The sequence below is a fragment of the Diadema setosum genome, chromosome 2 (genome assembly GCF_964275005.1).
Source record: "Diadema setosum chromosome 2, eeDiaSeto1, whole genome shotgun sequence".
Lineage (NCBI taxonomy): Eukaryota > Metazoa > Echinodermata > Echinoidea > Diadematoida > Diadematidae > Diadema > Diadema setosum.
The window spans coordinates 8,261,749-8,281,666 of NC_092686.1; the positions used below are offsets into that span (position 1 = coordinate 8,261,749).

At 39.1% G+C, this 19,918-nt stretch overlaps 1 protein-coding gene across 2 annotated transcripts in view; it reads right to left on the minus strand.

The window, feature by feature from the left end:
* Positions 1-684: 684 nt before the first annotated feature.
* Positions 685-19,918, minus strand: part of LOC140246146 (uncharacterized) — a 32,514-nt gene continuing 13,280 nt past the window's right edge. Inside the window, exons 1-5 of one of the 2 annotated variants that reach the window (XM_072325585.1) lie at positions 16,674-16,794; positions 8,039-11,412; positions 6,992-7,192; positions 5,631-5,781; positions 685-4,100 (exon numbers count right to left, since the gene is read on the minus strand). In XM_072325585.1, the coding sequence (XP_072181686.1) occupies positions 3,966-4,100; positions 5,631-5,781; positions 6,992-7,192; positions 8,039-11,370 (3,819 nt within the window). In that variant the 5' untranslated portion in view covers positions 11,371-11,412; positions 16,674-16,794 and the 3' untranslated portion in view covers positions 685-3,965. Of the gene's footprint in view, positions 4,101-5,630; positions 5,782-6,991; positions 7,193-8,038; positions 11,413-16,673; positions 16,795-19,918 lie in introns of those variants that run through there. The other variant, XM_072325584.1, reaches the window with a different exon arrangement.

The window sequence follows — 19,918 nt, forward strand, 5'->3', positions numbered from 1 at the left end:
CTCCAAGGTTGTGTGCAAGTGTTGCAAATGAATGTATGAAAGTGAGAGCCAACAAAATAATGTACTTTACAGTGTATCAAATGCATAAATAAATATATAGTACCGATGTGTTGGCTCAGTGAGTAGAGCGGCTGCCCTCACAATCGGGAGGTCATGGGTTCAAACCCCGGCCGCGTCATACCAAAAGATGTTAAAAGATGGGAGTTGCTGCTACCTTGTTTGCCGTTCAACAGTTGAAAAGGTTAGAGCAATGTCGATCTGGCGCTGCTCAGTGGCTGCCGGGCCCACGATCAATTGGGCAAAAAGAATTTCCATTCTTGGACAATAAAATTTGGAGTTTATATCCAAAACAATTATTATTATTATTATTATTATTACTATTTATACATTTGATATGCTAATAAATATATATATATATATATATATATATATATATATATATATATATATATATATGTTGGGTTTTTTTTTTTTTTATATATAAAAGTTTTTGTGTGTGTGTAGAAAAAGAGGCTATAAAAGTATCTTTAAACAAAGAAGGGAAAAGATGCATGGAATAAATAAATATTGACCTCAAAAGTCAAGGACATCACCAGCAGTCATCCTACCACACATACCATGTTCATCGCTGACTAACATAAAAACTCAAGATGCCACAAACTCCACGAGAGTAACAGGTCAACATTTTGTGGAAGTTGAAGCATTTATTCCTCTCCCATGAAAGTCAATCTAAATGAGCTTTACTGTACTCTTTCCACAGTGAGCTGTGTGCTTGTTCAGTGTTTTCCCCCAATGGTCAAACAAACGTTACTCTTTTCGTACACTTAAATTCAAGTTGAGTCGCAGAGTACCTGTCACACCATACAAATACACTATCAACCCAGGTTTGAACACACTGGGGGAAATTTGATATAACAATAAGTCAAACTAGCCATTTTCCTTGTTATGGTTGATACTCTTGTTATATAAAATGAACTCTAAACGCAGTGCATACAAACCTATGCTAACTAAGTATGAGTGGGATCATATACATGCCTTATTATCAGTAATGAAATGGCAAAATGTGTGCATGGACAATAACTACATGCATTTTTGCACCAATAGAGAAAAAGTCGCAAAAAGCAGTTTTGCTCATTGAGACAATAAATCAAATCCATCTTTTCTTGAGTTTGGTGCAGAACTCACTCTTACACTTTGTTATGATTATGTTTAGGCCATATGAATATGTTTCTTGCTACCTGCATGGTTCTGTTAGCTGTTCTGTTCTGTTCTGCTTGGACATAAAGATTCAGCTCGTTTAGAAATGGCAGTCATTAGCTGATCTCAATTCAAGAGTTAGCATAGTGCATTGACTTGAATGGAAGAAAAGTCAGGACTGCACAAATTTCCTTTTAGCATCCAATATTTGTTTACATCCAGTTTCCCCTGTTTTTGTAGTATCCTCATTATTAAGAGGCTCTACAGAGCATATTGACACACTATCCTCAACACCAGTTGTATGAAAGGGAAATGCAATAATTTCTGGAATGCAGGAACATTTGAAAAGATGGATGTCAATACATCATAATCAAAATAATGCATGAATAATTTCTTCCATTAGTTCACCTCTCCTGAAGAAACGATAATCTTGCTTTTTCAGTACATATCACTGCAGCAAAGAAAGAGGAATAGTAAATACAGTAGTATATACCTTTAATATCGCCAATAAGATGATACATGTACCGTATATCTGCACATTGTTCAGTTTTGATGTGTCAAATGCACAGGAGTGACATTTTGATTGTGCGATGGTATATACATGTGCACTATCCGAAAAATGAAGAAAACTGTACACTACAAAATGAGGCCAAATCCTTAGTATCATCCACACTCTGTTTGGGGAATACAATCAAATCAAACACAGCTGCGAAGTTGACAACCAAAATGATAGTTTGCATACTCACAAAATAAGTAACATAAATATGATCTGCTATATTCATACATTTCCTGAGATACTGGACCACTTCTGCCTTTTATGGTTTGCACCAGAGGCTCACTGCAGTCCTGCTTTTTCCAAAATCACCACTCCTCAAAGCATTAATGGACAGAACTTGGAACCTGTGTGTGCAGTGAGGTATTTGATCGCAATTCACAAGGAGACCTCCCTGCAGAATGGAGACTACACGGTGCAGAAAATAACTAATAGTATCAAATTCTATTCCTTCACATACTTAGCACACAAAAATTTAAGTAGGTAGACAACTGTGCCACGTTATATACACCTTTGAATCACAGAAAAGCGCTGTTCACAAGATTCCCAAGCTTTGAGATGCACACTTAAAATTGCTGTAGTACAAGCTAATACATACTACTCTGAAAGGAGCAGCTCAGCACAGCACAAACACATGCTTTAATACTGTAATCCTAACTCCGGAACAATGTAAAACATACATCATTTACAGGTCAAACCATCTGACAGTATAGTAATTAGGATCTTTCTGTCTTCAACAAAGACGAATGAAAGGTGCAGATGAAAAATTGGAACTGCAACCTAACACTAATGTTTACATATGCATGTTGCAGATGTTCTTAGAGGAAAAGTGCTTACACAATGCAAAACAACAATTCTATGATATACTATGCTGAACAAGTCAATGATTGACACAAGTTTATTTTTCTTTAAATTGTGCAATCTTTCCAAATAATTTGATGGAATGTTCAATTCATACTCTTTTCAATTCTTTGGTTTGTTTCTTGTCTTATTTCTAAATGCGTTCAGTGTTGATGCAACTTAAGGGTAACTACTTATATTACAGAAAAAAAAAATCCACAGAAATACCTGTGACTTTGTCAGTGTTCTACCTTTGCATTACAGTTGAACCTCTCGTATCCGGACAAGTCGGGACCGGGGCTCATCAGGATAAGGGATTTGGCCGGATACGGGAGACTCAATGCTTTATACACGTACATATACATACTCATGTACTGATGTAGCGAATTGTAGTACCAAATGTAGTAATGTGTATACTGCAACCTTTCGTTGTTACATTCGGGGATGTTTGGGGATGTTAAAATGTCTGAAGGTAAGCAATTTCGAAGGAAATTTGATGTAATGTATGTTAATCATGTTCGAAGTAATATGTAATTCATGTGTGTTTGTGTAGGAGTTCTCAAGGAGTTAGGAATCCCCCTTTCCTCCCGTAATTATTAAAACAAAAATCAAGGCGAGATTGCGTCCGTATAATAGAGAGATCCGGATAAAGGGAGGCCGGATAAGAGAGGTTCAACTGTACATAATAACTAGGTGTTGTCATTACTGTTTACTCATTATAAAGTCTAAATATTGGTTTCTTTTTTTTCTTTTTCTTATTACTTCCAGTAAAAGCCAATACATGTGACATAATACACCAAAATTTCAGCACTTTTACGGATGGTCCACGAAGACCAATACCTTTTGGCCTATCACTCATCAAACAGATACTTTTGGCAGTCATTTATTTCGGGACAGTGCCTGCGCTGAATATTTTTTTTTTCTTTTTTTCTGGACAGTGCTCATGCTGAATACTTGTGATTTTTAAATGGACTATGTTTAAATGAAGTATGTTCTAACAAAGTATGATACATTATCGCTACAAAATCTACCAAAGGCTATGTCAGGTCATGACAACAGGTTACATGGATCAAATGAGATAGCCCAAGTACCATAGCCCAAAGGAAAAGAGCTGCTACAAAAGATAGCACCTCCATCATTGGAAACACACATGCTTTGTACTCTCTGCAAGCCTGTCCCCTTCTTTCATGAGACTCTTCCACCAACTGCAACTTACAATAACTCTAGTTATTATGGCAGCAGATCCTGATACTACTAACGAAATTCAAACTACTGATACAAAGTGAGCATACTGACTGTAATTGCCATAGCAACTACCATCTCTGCCTACACTAAATACTGTGTTCACGACCACAGGACCGGTCACAGCATTCTCTCAGATGCCGTACATGAGTTTGGTATTCTCTCTGACAGCTGCCAGTACTTCGTCCAGCTGAATCCCCCTCAGCTGGGCGATGCGCTCTGCCACCAGGATGGCCATGCCAGGGTGAGACCACTTTGTTCCACGTACCTGATGTTGAGAGAGAGAAAGAGAACATGGGGAGGAGAGATATAAGAAGGAATTAGATATGGAGGGATGGAAAGAGGGGGGACGGGAGGGGTGAGTGTGAGAGGAATGCAAGAGGGAGAGCAAGAGGGCAAGAAAAGGGGAGGAGAAAAGGAAGAGAGAGAAAAAAATACATGGGTACGATACGTCAACGGGATCGCCCAATGGAAAACCCGATTTCACTGAGAATTCACATCTCTTGCTTTTTCTTTTTTACTGTTTATTGTATAACATAAAATGTTATCATTTCACCCACCTGAATATGTCTACATCTAAAAAAAAAGAATAATAATAATAATACGAAAAAATAAAAATGATTTATCAATTCAGGGCCCTGTTGCATTAACTCTTTATGTGCCATGGTGGAAACCCCTTGTGTGCCACGTTATTCTGAGACACAAAGATAGTCATGCTCAGAGAAAGAATTCTGTTTTCCAATCTGTATAACTTCTATAAATTTCTGTTAAGCTGGACATAATAGTGAGCAAAGTTAAAGAGGAATGCCAAACTTTGCTCCCATATGTATGACAATTCTATTTTCAATTTTTCTTTTGAATTACCAGTTGCTACATTACTGTAAAGGAATGACTTTTGCACATAAAATAGTGACAGAAACTTAAAGTGTACACGCAAAATCTAGTTGGGAACACCGCTTGATTGTCATTCACCACATAGAATGCAAGCCGTATGTGAGAGGAACAAAAGCGTGAGAAACGCTTTGATTGTACCGCGGGATTAGCGATTTATCGATCGGTTTTGGCGGCTTTGTTTGTTGAGCAGAATATGTGAAGTTGGCACGCCGTTGACTGAGTCAGACGTGCGAACGTGGCACATAAAGAGTTAAGAGATGCAATCAAACAAAAAGTCATAAACTCAAACAATCAGACAGTCAAAATTGAATTTTCATAGACTTATGTTTGATTTTCTCACTTATGTTTGATCTTAGATTTTATGCAACCGGGTCCTGGTGACACTGATTTAGAGAAGACTGATGTGAATAAGGCCCAATGTTAAAATTGTGGGTATTTGACCTCTTCACTTGCTTGATTCTAGCGCACTACTGCTTGCAAAGTCTAAGAGTGTAACACAAATTGCAGTGATAGGTAATAAAAATGAAGAGCAATGCTGTATTTTTTTTTCTTTAAAGGTTACTAAACTTGAGACCATTTCCATATTCTGCAAAGCATTAAGAGATGAGGGATCTTTTGTACTTTTAAAAATTATCTCAAAACTAAAAACAAAACCAACATGCAGTGTTTGCTTCATTGTATAGAATACAATGATTTTTCTGGCCTGTAGCTTTTAGATGGTAAACTTTTAATGCTTTAAAAAGGGCTATATGTGTCATTTTACTAGTAAAATAAAGGGGGGAAAATAATTCCAAGAGGAAAACCTTACCACAATTCAAGGAAATATAAACTTAATGTTATCTGCACAAGCTTTGAAGATTAACACAAACACATTTTACAACATGATGATATGACAGAAACTTACCTTCTTGGGTACAAAGTAGGGTGTGTCTGTCTCAAGAAGAAGGCGGTTCAGGGGGATAGCTCTCGCTGTCTGATGTGTATTGGTTGCCGTTGGAAACGTGACGAGAGCAGTCAATCCAATGAAGGAGTTGGGGAATGCTTTCAGGAATGTGCTATGGGAATATCAACATTTATTTCATTGTAACAAATGATGAAAATCTAATCAAGAAACACATATATTGCATACAGATAACCACACTGCCAGCATTCTTTGGTTGTGTGCTAAGACAAGTTCCTATATGGCTATGTTTCATGGACAAGCAACCTCAACGTAACATCAATCAAATTGCAGCACTGTCACATTGGTCCAATCAATTAAGAAATATGAAAAGCTCCTACCCTTCACTATGATTGCAATAACCTTACATACCTACAACCACTAGAAGACATGCATTTGATTGGCTGCTGCCAAACTGATGGTGACATATTGTATGGTGCCACTGCTGAAAGAGTTTTATATATTCTACTAAATTTGATACCAAATACATATTACATCTACTTTATTCAAAATTGTCTCATATAAAGGATTTATCAATTATAGCACTGCCTAGCACAGGGCATAAAATATAACATAAAGGCTCTCATCTTGTGTATCTTGATTGTAACTTAAACATCTTTAGCAGAGAAAAAGAAATAATACATTTGTTGAAAATGAGCTGTCTACCCTGAATTCTTTTTTGTGATTATACATTTTATCATGATTAAATACTCTTATGTCTCAAATATGAATCAGGTAGTTACCTGAAGAATTACTTTGAAAGTCAAAAAAAAAAAAAAAAAACCACTCAAAAAATCTTGACAACTTAAAGACAAGTCAACCTTTCATAATCAAATAATCTGAATCATTGCTAAAGTTGAAGTTTTTTCCTCAACAGACAGAATCATCTTTCTTCAGACAGACAATAATTGAATTATTACTCAGTACTTTCAGAACGAGAGGATCACTAGCATTCAATGTTTGCATACCTTGGCAGGAGAAGTAGAGGCATAACCACAAAGTCAGCTAATATTTCATTAGTTCATTCATTCTTCATTCATTCAGAATTTTGTGTCAAGTTAAAGGCATACTTCTTTTTTTTAACTGATGAAAGCTATCCAATTTATAGTTTCATGACATTTGCTCCTGCGACAATTGCTCCCATGAAATATCTGCACACTAAGCCAAAAATGAATTCTATCTTCAAACATAACCCTAACCATAATCCTAATCCTCACATCAAACTAAACCTAAAACCCTATCACAACCATAAACCCAAGTCCTTGGAGAAAATGAGACTGGAGCAATATGGTCGCAGGAGCAAATATTGTGTTACCCCTACTTACAGAGCATCCTCTGGGGGACCAGTGAAGCAGTGCCGATGAATTTTGTGGTTTCTGGGAACCATTTCCATCATAATGCTTAGCGTATCTTCCTCGGCGTCCCTGCAGTGAATGACTAGGGGCTTTTTCGCCTCTAGGGCTAGGCTGAGCTGGCGGCGGAAGATCACCTTCTGTAGCTCGTGGTCTGATGTCATCTCTATCGGTCTAGGGCAGAACAGTGTGGAGAGGAGGGGAGCAAATGCACATATTGTAAAAATCCATATTACAAAGCTAGGATATAAATGCTGCAGTAATTTCAGAATGAAGACTATGTTCATTGAATGTTCAAATGATGCATTAAGCAGTACTCCCAAGCACCACATTGTATGGCACTATCTCATGTTCGGAAGATGTATATTTACACAATGTGATCACGGCGGCCAATATTTAGCACTCAGCGATAATGATCCCAATACCAATTCTGCCCTGTAATGGAGTTTTTACCATAACAGTACTGAAAATAAAAAAGAATAATGATGATGATAATAATAGTGATAATAATGGATGTACTTTTTATGTTTTCATAGTTTATGTTATTAAAATCATGAACCGTAATTCAGAATGAGACTATTTTAATCCACAAACTAGGGAAGTCCTATGATAACTATTTTTACATCTTCTGTGGATTTGTATGGTGTAGTGATTGGTGTTGTGTGTGTGTGATGAGCAGCACTAATGTTATAATGCTGCTGCACACCTGAGATCATTCTGCAGCAAAACAATAAAGCACTAAAATTACTGCAACCTATTTTTTGGCAACCCAAGTACAGCATTGAAAATAAACAAATAAATAAAAGAATAAATAACTATCACACAAAACTGTAGATTTTTATTTGGTACCCCAGGATACCAAAAACTTTGGGCATTTTGCACTTCTGGAAAGCAAACTGTTGGTACTGTTACATGTTTTCTTCAATTAAGAGGCAATGTTACATACAAACAGAATTTAATGTAGAACAGATTATCTCTCATGATTTTACTACACTTGAAAAACATTTTCTGGAAACTCACCTATTTGAATAATCCAGACCGATCTCCCCTAAAGCAACAGTTTTGGGGTGATTCATATAGTCCATGATTCTCTGCTCCATTACACCATCATAGTGCTTCACTTGATGAGGATGACAGCCAAAGGAACCCCAAACATTAGCCTCTCTTAACAAGTCATTGGCAAGGTTATATCCACTGGAAAAGTTCACAGGGTAGCAGAAAATGGCAACACATCCCGCAAAGTTTGTTGGAAACTTGTTGGTCGAAGTGAACTTGCTGAAGGTTCCCTTGTAGTTGTACCTCTGGTACAACAAATCAATGTGGCAGTGGGAATCGATGTAGTCAATATCGCTGAATGGATACTGTACTTCAAGAATATCATCGGACTCTAATGAAGATCTCCATGAGGGCAGTTTTGGAGTCATCTCGGCTCTGACCTCATCCTCAAGGGTCAGACGCCGAGGACGCTGAAGGACTTCTGCAAAAGTCTTCGCCTTCGGTGGGGCAGAGTCCGGATGAAAGACATGCGTGTCACTGCTCTTGGTCCAACCTTGAGCCCCGGCAGACCAGCTTCTAAACCTGTGTGGACCAGACATCTGTGGTGTTGTTACCTGCATTGGTCTACTGATCTCTGCATTCTGGTTCCTATCAAACGTCACATCAGTTGGACTCGTATATTCAAAGGAAGGGGTATCACACTGCCAAAAACTTTTGGTTGCTGACAAATTTGATGTTGGAGTACTCTTTCCAACATTCTCAGAAATGGACATAGCATCTGCTCGCTGATTGGATGACACAACAGCTGCATATGAAAGAGGCCCCTTGCTACTTCTCAGAGACGAGATCCTGGAAGTGGGTTGCTCTTCCAAGTTAGGAACTTGGTGTTTCAGGGGTTTCACACCCTGTCCCCAGACTTTACTTTTCCTTCTAATGGGTCCAAATTCTTCTGAAGCAGCATTCATGGCTTCATACCAGTTCTGCTGAGGTTGATCTCTCACATCATCTTGCTCTGGTGCAAAACTTGTCACCTGCTGTTCTTCTGCCCCTTCTGTCTCCCCGAGGTACTGCATTTGACTATCTTTGGTAGATAGAAAACTACTAGCATCATTTGGTGGTTGCCAGTCTGGGTTGTCCAATAGTGGAGTCTCATGCAACATTCTGGACTGATCTTCCTTCTGGCCACTGCCTCGCTGTTGGAATGAATTAACAGCAACCTGTCTTGGGATGAAAGCTCCATGCAGAGCATGGTCAGACTCTGGACGGTACATCGCCTCTGTACGGTCATCTGGAATGATCTGCTGGTCATGATTCTGGTAGCTGCCTTTTGCCTCCTCTGAGGAGAATGATGCTGCAGTACTACTGTCTAGGTTTTCCATGGTGTAGTCAGCTGCAGTGCCAGTGTCCAAACCCTTGTACCTGTCCACATGAAAATCACTAGACCAGTTTCCCCCCTGGTAGTTGTTTTCTCCTTCTGCCCAATTCTCTTCATTAAGTCCCTGTCCATCCTCATGCATACGACAGTCACTTGCACCGTCGTGAGAAGGACAAAGAGATTTTGACATGGGAAACATGCTCTGAGGTTCCATTGTGTCTATCGCATCACTGGAAGTGCCCGTGAATCTCTGGAGCCTTGATGAGACATTAGGCTGCTGTAAATGTAGTGGTGGAGATGTTCCAGGAAAGGGAGGTAAAGTTTCTTGATGATGTCTCATCCCTGGCGGATGTCCATAGAAACTGTATGGATGTCTCATTGACCACATGTACGGGTGTTGTGGTGTTGGAAAGTGCTGCCCTGGTGGGGTCATGTACTGCTTGGGATAGGGAAAGGTATGCAATGGAGGGTACATTGCATGGAAGCCAGGACGGAACCGCAAAGGAGCATCCATGGGGTCTTGCCACAGATATCGTTCACAAGGGATGACAGGGACATAGGGTGGAGGCCCGAGTGTAGATGATGGAACAGCTTTCTTTCCGGCAGTACTCTTTTTGTTGAATTCATTGAGTTTTGTCTGAATAGAGGGGACATCTTCTGTATCCACTCCTCCTGCAGAAAGTTTTTGCACAACAAAATCCCAGCGCTCATCATCTGTTGCAGAGTCATCTACACTCTGTACATCTCTGCTTGGGCTACTATCAACATCACCATCAAACTCCTCACTTTCCCAATTAGGCTCCTTAGAAATGCTTGTCATCTGGCCTGGACTTGCTGCATCATTTCCATCATGGGCACTTGCACTTAATATGCTCTCAAAGGGTCCATCAGTTGCTGCAGTTGTTCCTACAGTCTGTCCAAGCTTCGTCTGGGATGACCCTTTAGTGCTCGCAGCTTTCACATTGACTTCACCGTCCTCATCTGAGCTACTCATTACAAGCTTCAGCACAGCACTTCTCTGTCTCCGCTTGAATTTCTCCCTTCTCTTTGAGCAATCCACCTTACTTATCCATGAATCTGATTTTGATTTCATTGGCATACCAGGTCGCTGTCTCGATCCTGCCGTTGGGCTGCTGAAACTGAAAAGCTCCTGTCCGGGTACCGACAGCAGAGTCTTCCTTTCTGAGGCAAGCCGTATTCCATCCTCACCAGATGTGCAAATACAATTCTCTGTGATGGCATTTGAAAGGTGTTCAACACCTGCATCACCTTGTCTTACTTGTACCACATCTACATTCTCCTTGACAAGTTTGTTGTCTTGCTGCTGAGGTTGCAAAACATCAGACTGTTCCCTTCTTGCACTGTCATTTTGGTCTTCTTCAGTACTTTCACATGACTGGTATGAGTCCTGGACCTGTTTTAAACTGCTGACAGTGTGCACGTCTGTAGAATGCTCTGTATCATTGATTACTTCATCCCAGTTTTCACTGCAGATGACACTGTCACTGTGCCCTTGAAGGTTCGGTTGAGCAAGATCCTGCACTGGTTTATCTCTCGCTATCCCGTCTCCATCTCTGGAAGAAGGGAAACTTCCTGAAAAGATCTTTCTGCAACGCCTCTTCAGTGCACTTCCACTATCTTCACTGACATCTTCAATTTCTGCACAGCTACGTTTGGAAGAAGAGCTAGAACTGGGGCTTAGCGCATCATCTGGAAGATGATGGTGATCACTTCTACCTTCATCAGGCTGCATAAGCACACTTTGTTTGACTGCTGGAATGGGTGGTTTCTCCCCACAGTTCTGATCTGTACGACCAACAACATGTAATGAGGCCCATTTTTCGTTTTGGAGATTTTGACCCCTACCCCTACCCCTGCCCCTGCTCCATCTGTAACCTCTTGCAAACCCCCTTCCTCTCCCTCTCAGTCTTGGCTGGCCCCGTTTCCACTGTCTCCAGTTGAAGATTCCACTATCTGCCATGCTGATTCTTGGGAATGCCTGCTCAAAGACTAGAGATCAGTTCTGGAAAAGAATATAAAAAAGGAAAGTATTGAAACATATTAGAATCAAAGTGATTGGTACTGCGAATGCTGACTTACATAATCAAACAAATTTTCACTTTGATATTCGACGAAATTAATGTGAATGAATCAAAGCTTATCATTACTTGCAGAGCAAGACAACAGATTCATATTGCTGCAGTCATGTGCAATCAGAAAATTACCATCATGATTGATAATTGCAACTAAAGTTTTGCTGATCTACAAGTAGTTTCTGTTTATAAGCATTTTCTTTCCCCAGGGCATATCATAAACTTGGAGTTTAAAGGCCCACAGGCCAATAATATAAGTTTACTAGTGCATTACTGGAAGCATTTTCCCATTATATCAAATTTTCACCTAAGTTCCAAGTACATCATCAAATTTGTTTTCACCTTTGGCAAATACTCATCAAATTTGTAATGTCTGTAGAATTGTACAGTAAATTTGGTGACACTACATTTGCTTAATGCAACAAATGCTCCAGTCTTACTTTCTCCAAGGACTTAGGGTTAGGGTTTTGTTTGTTGGTAGGTTTTATGTTTGGTTTGGCATGCAGATATCTAATAGGAGCAATTAGCAAAAGTGCACCTGTCATGGACCCAGTAAATTTATCCCCCCAAAAAATGTAACTTCTGGTACGATGTAGTGATATTGAACCTACCAACTTTTGCTAGGAAAGCACTATAAATACGACACTCATTTTGTGTGTTCTCTGAGGAATCTTGAGGAAAAAAAGGCAAAAACTATAAAAAAAAAACATGCCATACTTAACAAACCATTAGAATGACTTGAATAATAGTCAAAGCAGGTGTAGTAATGTCTCATTTAAATTCCATGACAAAGTTACTGTCACATGGTCGAATTATAGATTAAGTCGACATCAATTCATTCACAGGGTGCTATTCTGAATCCCTGAAATTGTTACAAAATACTGCTGCCACAATCAATTCCAAAGGCTTTTGTACTCTCCTTTTCTTTCAGTTAAGCTAAGGATCTGACACTTATTTAGGGTAAGTCATGTCTTATTCAAATTCATGAAATTCTTCCGTCAAGGTGCTTTCATTGCAACTGATTGACAAATTGCCCTACATCGACGTAAATAAGCACTGAATTGATCAGTGTTTCAATAGTAGCCACATGTGGTTTAAAAAAAAAAAAAATATGTTGATGTAGGGCAATTTGTCAAGCAGTTGCAAGTTGTGACTTCTTTACTCAAAATGGCAGAGTGTGGAACACAAACTAACCATAACTTTCTAGAATGGGATGTAAAAACAAATAAAAAAAGTCAGTCTCAGGACAATACACAAGCAGAGCGCCGAGCACAAGCTTGGCTGAGTTACAACTTTTAATGCACATTCCTTGTATATTACACGCTGAAAAATAAAATTAACTACTTTGGACATCAGAGCAATTCATTTTTGCATCTTATTGCCCTACTTTGACAAACAGACAAAATATGCACGCCAAATAATTGTTTCTTGCCCACTAGAAGAAAAGTCAATGGGATTTTGGATAGACACTGTATACACGCTATCACACAATAGCAAAAGAGTTTGCCCACTTGGTTAGGGCTCACATACATGGGAAACTTTTGCTCATGTTACCATGAGATGGCTAGCGTAACATCCAGTACAATGTACCAATAATAAAAAGGTTGACCTATAGTCTATTGTTTGAGTAACATTGTTCGGAGTAAAACTGTTGGTCCCCCTTAACAAATTGTGCTGCTCTGTTTTGTACAGCTTCCAGTCTGTCTGTACGATAAAGATCTGATTCTGTGGTCCCAAACTGTTGAGCAGCAGTCAATTGCTTTGGTCTTAAAGGTCTTGTACCGTAGTTCATGTCCCCGACTTTCTTGGCCCAGTCATGTAAATTTTACCTCAGAAATCCTATGGTCCTGTTGGTATCAGCAAATGTTCTGTGTACAAGTTTGTTTCATATGACAAGTCTGATGTTATGTATCCCTACACCCACCTGTGTGTGACACCTGTCTCTGTCAATGTCCTGTATGTAAGTACCATATGCCAAATATTTTGCAAATTTTCTGAGTCAGGTGCTATTGACCAAATTAAAGATAGGAGAAAATAATGATTCTGATTCCGATGTGACACACATTTCTGATTCAGTACAATACTCCACAATCGCAAATTTAACCACACGCAAAATTGTCGGGAAGTCCAGATTTGCGAAAATTTTGCCTCGCTAAATATACATGTATGGTGTAATCGTTATACCGATATTTGATTGGGTTTTTGGCATGGATGATATGCAAGACATAGTTCAGACAATAAATTTTGAAACCCCTTCCAGTTCATATCATATTACCATTTAATACACATATAGAGAAGGTACATGTAAACAAGTCTCTGGAGTCTTCACAGGGTTGTACATGACAAAGTCTTTACAGGATTGACTGTGCAATACAGCGCACTCCCGTTAAATAATGAACAAGTATATAACGAAATTCTGGTTAAAATGAAGTATAAATTCAGGTTGCAACCTCATCCTCTCTTTTTTTTTGTTGGTGTATAACTAAATTTCCATATAACAAAATAAAACTGATGTGTATTGGTTGCCGTTGGAAACGTGACGAGAGCAGTCAATCCAATGAAGGAGTTGGGGAATGCTTTCAGGAATGTGCTATGGGAATATCAACATTTATTTCATCGTAACACATGATGAAAATCTGATCAAGAAACACATATATTGCATACAGATAACCACACTGCCAACATTCCTTGGTTGTGTGCTAAGACAAGTTCCTATATGGCTATGTTTCATGGACAAGCAACCTCAACGTAACATCAATCAAATTGCAGTACTGTCACATTGGTCCAATCAATTAAGAAATATGAAAAGCTCCTACCCTTCACTATGATTGCAATAACCTTACAAACCTACAACCACTAGAAGACATGCATTTGATTGGCTGCTGCCAAACTGATGGTGACATATTGTATGGTGCCACTGCTGAAAGAGTTTGATATATTCTACTAAATTTGATACCAAATACATATTACATCTACTTTATTCAAAATTGTCTCATATAAAGGATTTATCAATTATAGCACTGCCTAGCACAGGGCATAAAATATAACATAAAGGCTCTCATCTTGTGTATCTTGATTGTAACTTTATCATCTTTAGCAGAGAAAAAGAAATAATACATTTGTTGAAAATGAGCTGTCTACCCTGAATTCTTTTTTGTGATTATACATTTTATCATGATTAAATACTCAAGGCTTATGTCTCAAATATGAATCAGGTAGTTACCTGAAGAATTACTTTGAAAGTCACAAAAAAAAAAAAAACACTCAAAAAATCATGACAACTTAAAGACAAGTCAACCTTTCATAATCAAATAATCTGAATCATTGCTAAAGTTGAAGTTTTTTCCTCAACAGACAGAATCATCTTTCTTCAGACAGACAATAATTGAATTATTACTCAGTACTTTCAGAACGAGAGGATCACTAGCATTCAATGTTTGCATTGTTCGGAGTAAAACTGTTGGTCCCCCTTAACAAATTGTGCTGCTCTGTTTTGTACAGCTTCCAGTCTGTCTGTACGATAAAGATCTGATTCTGTGGTCCCAAACTGTTGAGCAGCAGTCAATTGCTTTGGTCTTAAAGGTCTTGTACCGTAGTTCATGTCCCCGACTTTCTTGGCCCAGTCATGTAAATTTTACCTCAGAAATCCTATGGTCCTGTTGGTATCAGCAAATGTTCTGTGTACAAGTTTGTTTCATATGACAAGTCTGATGTTATGTATCCCTACACCCACCTGTGTGTGACACCTGTCTCTGTCAATGTCCTGTATGTAAGTACCATATGCCAAATATTTTGCAAATTTTCTGAGTCAGGTGCTATTGACCAAATTAAAGATAGGAGAAAATAATGATTCTGATTCCGATGTGACACACATTTCTGATTCAGTACAATACTCCACAATCGCAAATTTAACCACACGCAAAATTGTCGGGAAGTCCAGATTTGCGAAAATTTTGCCTCGCTAAATATACATGTATGGTGTAATCGTTATACCGATATTTGATTGGGTTTTTGGCATGGATGATATGCAAGACATAGTTCAGACAATAAATTTTGAAACCCCTTCCAGTTCATATCATATTACCATTTAATACACATATAGAGAAGGTACATGTAAACAAGTCTCTGGAGTCTTCACAGGGTTGTACATGACAAAGTCTTTACAGGATTGACTGTGCAATACAGCGCACTCCCGTTAAATAATGAACAAGTATATAACGAAATTCTGGTTAAAATGAAGTATAAATTCAGGTTGCAACCTCATCCTCTCTTTTTTTTTTGTTGGTGTATAACTAAATTTCCATATAACAAAATAAAACTGCCATTCGCAAGTACAGGTAGGCATACTTCATTATAGCAGGAGTCTACTATACAACACAGTACATAGCCGACGGAGCTGTGGGGGCCATGGGGGCTCGGGCCCCCATACTTTTTGTGCACCACGGATACAAAGAAATACATAAGGTGTCATCACTTTGGGCCCCCACACTTTTTTTAACCTGGAAGTACGTAAGGGCGGTGAGTTGGCTCAGTCGGTAGCGCGTCTGCCTCACGATCGCGCGGCCCGGGTTCGAACCCGAGTCTGGACTGAGCAATGTTGTGTGTACATTTGTAAACATACCGTCCCCTCTAGCAAGAGGCAAAACACTCTGTCCCTCGGATAGGACATAAAATGGAGGTCCCGTGTATGAGAGAGTCACAGCTCATGCACGTAAAAGATCCCGCTTCATTCATTCATCGCAAAGAGCAGGGTGTCTAACCCGGTGAAGTGGTCCCACCCGGTGAAGTGGTCCCACCCCACATCCAACTGGACCCCATGGAAGACCAGCTTAGTGTAGCTGAATATGGGCTATCCAGCCATCTTCACAGATGGAAAATGAACAACAACAACAACAAGCGGCACTCAATAGAAACAGGCCTAGATAGAGATCTTGAAGTGTGAGCGCGGTAAGGTTATGATTTTCCACATGGCCCATTACTTATTACTGACCCTTACCGCCAGTCGATCCTCTTAGTCGTCCCTTTAAGACGCCTGAAATTGCCTGCCCGTTTTTGTCTTTTCACAGTTTTATGCTTCAACAGTTGCCATTTTTTGTTTTCTAAATGTTATTTTAAAACTTAGATCAAAGTATTGGAGGTCAAGAAATCCAACTTTTAATATTACAATAGAATGAAGACTAATGTCACCTACCGTGAAGTCGCCATTATCGTTGATTCGCCATCTGTTAATTCATGCACCTGTTACCCTTTTCTCCTCTTGTACTCTATTATTGCTTGTGTATGTCTGTTGTTTGTATGGAGTGAGAAGTTCCTAGTTGGGGGCCTAAGGGCTCAAAATGGGCTGTTTGGTTCAAATTCTTCCAAAAGCACCAAAATTGGCTCATAGGTCCCTTGTACCATACTCTTTCGATTTTTGATGGGCGCCAAGACTAAAAACCCTTGGGGCCGCCATATTGGTGAAATCCAATATGGCCGCCATCTGGGTTAAAGGTCAACTGCAGTTACAAATTGAAAAGGTTGATCAAAGTAATGAATCCTATGTGGAAGGGTTTACGAGGTTAGAGAATGTGATTCTAAATGTCACTTCTGCAATTCAAGGTCACTTTCAAGGTCAAATAAGGGTCAAATCAGGCATTTCGGGCATTTTTGGAAATGGCGTCTGTGAGCATTCAACTGGAATTTACTGGTACAACTATTTTGTCCCATTTGTCTTTTCTTCCATACTTCTTCAATGATCAATTAGGGTCAAGAGCGATGTTCCATCCCCCTACATATCAATAATGATTATGACAAATAAATGAAAAATTACATATATAATATATGTATATATATATATATATATATATATACATACGAAACCGATGGAAACCCATTTTATGTACTCAAAGTTTTCACTATATATATATATATATATATATATACATATATATATATATATATATAGTGAAAACTTTGAGTACATAAAATGGGTTTCCATCGGTTTCGTTTTCTTTTCTCATTTTCTTTGCTCAAAGTTTCGCTATTTATCATTTGTTTCTGGTCAGTTTTCCCTTTCTTTGTATCAATATATATATATATATATATATATATATATATATATATATATATACATACATATGCTTAAATACGGCTGCCATCCTATTCCAAGGTGCTGAATCAGGGTGCAATGGCAAAGAGGGTAGTAAACACACCTAATCTTATTTCGTCTTCATTTTTCCTTCTGACGAGATAGCTGGATAGCCCGTATGCAACTAGATGGTCTGTTTGTAAAGCTGGCCAGTTGTATGTGTACTTGGGGTGGACCACTTTACCGGTTTATGCACCTTGAGTTTTCCGATAACGGAATGCCGATTCGGGATCTTTTCATGTTTCTGGGTTTGTGATTCTTTCATACAAGGGATTTCCACTTTTTATATCCAAGTGATGAGGTGCAAAGTGTTGTGCCTCTACTAGAGGGGACGGTATGACAACACACAACATTGCTTAGCTAGACTTGAGATAAGTGGGATTCGAACCCGCGCCGGAACACAAGTCCCTAGACCGCAAGCCATATGCTACCGACTGAGCCACCTCGTCACCTTTCATGGTCAATTATATAACTTTCCAGCTGGCAAGCGATATGATTCTCCTCCTGCTGAAATTGGTGTATACCTGCTCTCCCTTGACAAGACAGCGTCTGCTTCTTCAGTGCATGAAGGAAGCAATGACCGAAGCTTCCAGGGAATCGAGTTCCTCAATCCAGGTCAGACCAGTTTTCTAGGGGCAGTAAACTAAATTTGATCATTAAAGTCCTTTAATGGCAGTATCTTATCAGAGTAGGTGAAGACAATTCAGCTGAAGGTTTTTTCTTATCTTTTTTTAATTCTCTTTTTATCAAACGAAACCGTTTCTTTACTGAAAGTGCAAATGACTATAGGGAAACTGAACACCTATTGATGTTGTATGGGATACTGATCCTGAAGAAAATAATCTTTTTTGCACAGCAACACTGTGCAGTCCTCTGACAAGAGATGGTGATGGCACCACTCAAATCTCAAATTATGATTGGAAGAGCGTAGCGGCTTGCTGAAAATTAAGATTGAAAAATAAAGAACTGACCTCATTTATCAGCGCACAGATATCCAAGAATAAATGGGACTGACAACTCATCCTGAGCACCTGATTCGAGACGGAAATATCCAACAGGAATTGTGAGCTCACAATCCTTCAGCTTTCCAACAACTTAGATGCGATCTCCGCAAAGTATCCTTCTTTCCTCTTCCTTCCTGTCTTTGTTCCTCGTAGACTTGTATTGTTACCGTCTTCTCTCTTCTCGGTACTGTCTCGCGTCGTATATGTGTGGGGGTAACTGAATGTCTGTACGAGTGTGTCGTCCTTCTTATATTTTCCCGGTACACCAGTTCAATGAACACCGTCTGGGCATTAGCATTGATACTTTTTTCCTATTATTGTCGAAGCCAGCGTATAGCTACAATTGTATATTTTTACAAACGACTTAAGTAATCTATATTTAATATAAATGCTGTAAGAAAATAATAAAACAAACTTGAATAATATATTGCTTACTCATCAATTATCTAGGGATCCACGTCCTACAAGCTTAGCTTGTTTGTGGATCGCTATTTTCCAAAATTGAAGTTATTTTCTGAAAGCTCGCGAAGTATACATCTACACGCATCGTTCCTTCTGATTATTGTACATATGTTGATGTATATAATTTATTTCGTATATTACATGAACCTTTTGTAAAAGTGTAGACAATATCATTTTATGATATGTATACTTTGTATTACGTTTTGATTTTTCGTTGATTGGAAATAAACTATGATTGAAACTTGAAACTTGAAACTTTATAGTGTTTTCTGAAAGCATTTTCTGAAAACAGTATACAATCGCACGGATGAGCATAACATCACATTTTCGGTAGTGTGCTTTTTTAATCCCTTTGATCTGAGGGAGTTACGGGTGGGTCGTAGTATTGAAAAGATAAAGGCCTTTTCAGCTCTTTCCTGTACGTACAGCATACCTCTCTTCCAGAGCCCAACATCAGGCACTGACAGGGTGCGACATTACGTCAGACTTGCTTTGATGTGGCATGCAAAATGCCTAAGTAGTATGGGTCAGCAAACCAGAGTTCACTAACACATAAACTACTTTAATAATCGTGCTCATGTCCAGCAAGCGTGAGCAACAAGGTTTATGGGGCAGCCGACGTCAACGAGGGTAGGCATCATCTCGTCATAACGTGGGAGCAGATCATCAGAAACTATACCCTATCTGCTCAAGCGGCGCTGTATCAACATTTCGAAGATCTGAGTGCTGCAGCAAGTGAGTTTCTATTGGAATCATGACAGCATGGATCATGATGTGATCCCTGACTTCGGGGAGTGGAGCTGGAGGAAAGATGGCACAGGTACATGGCAATTATCAGCCACC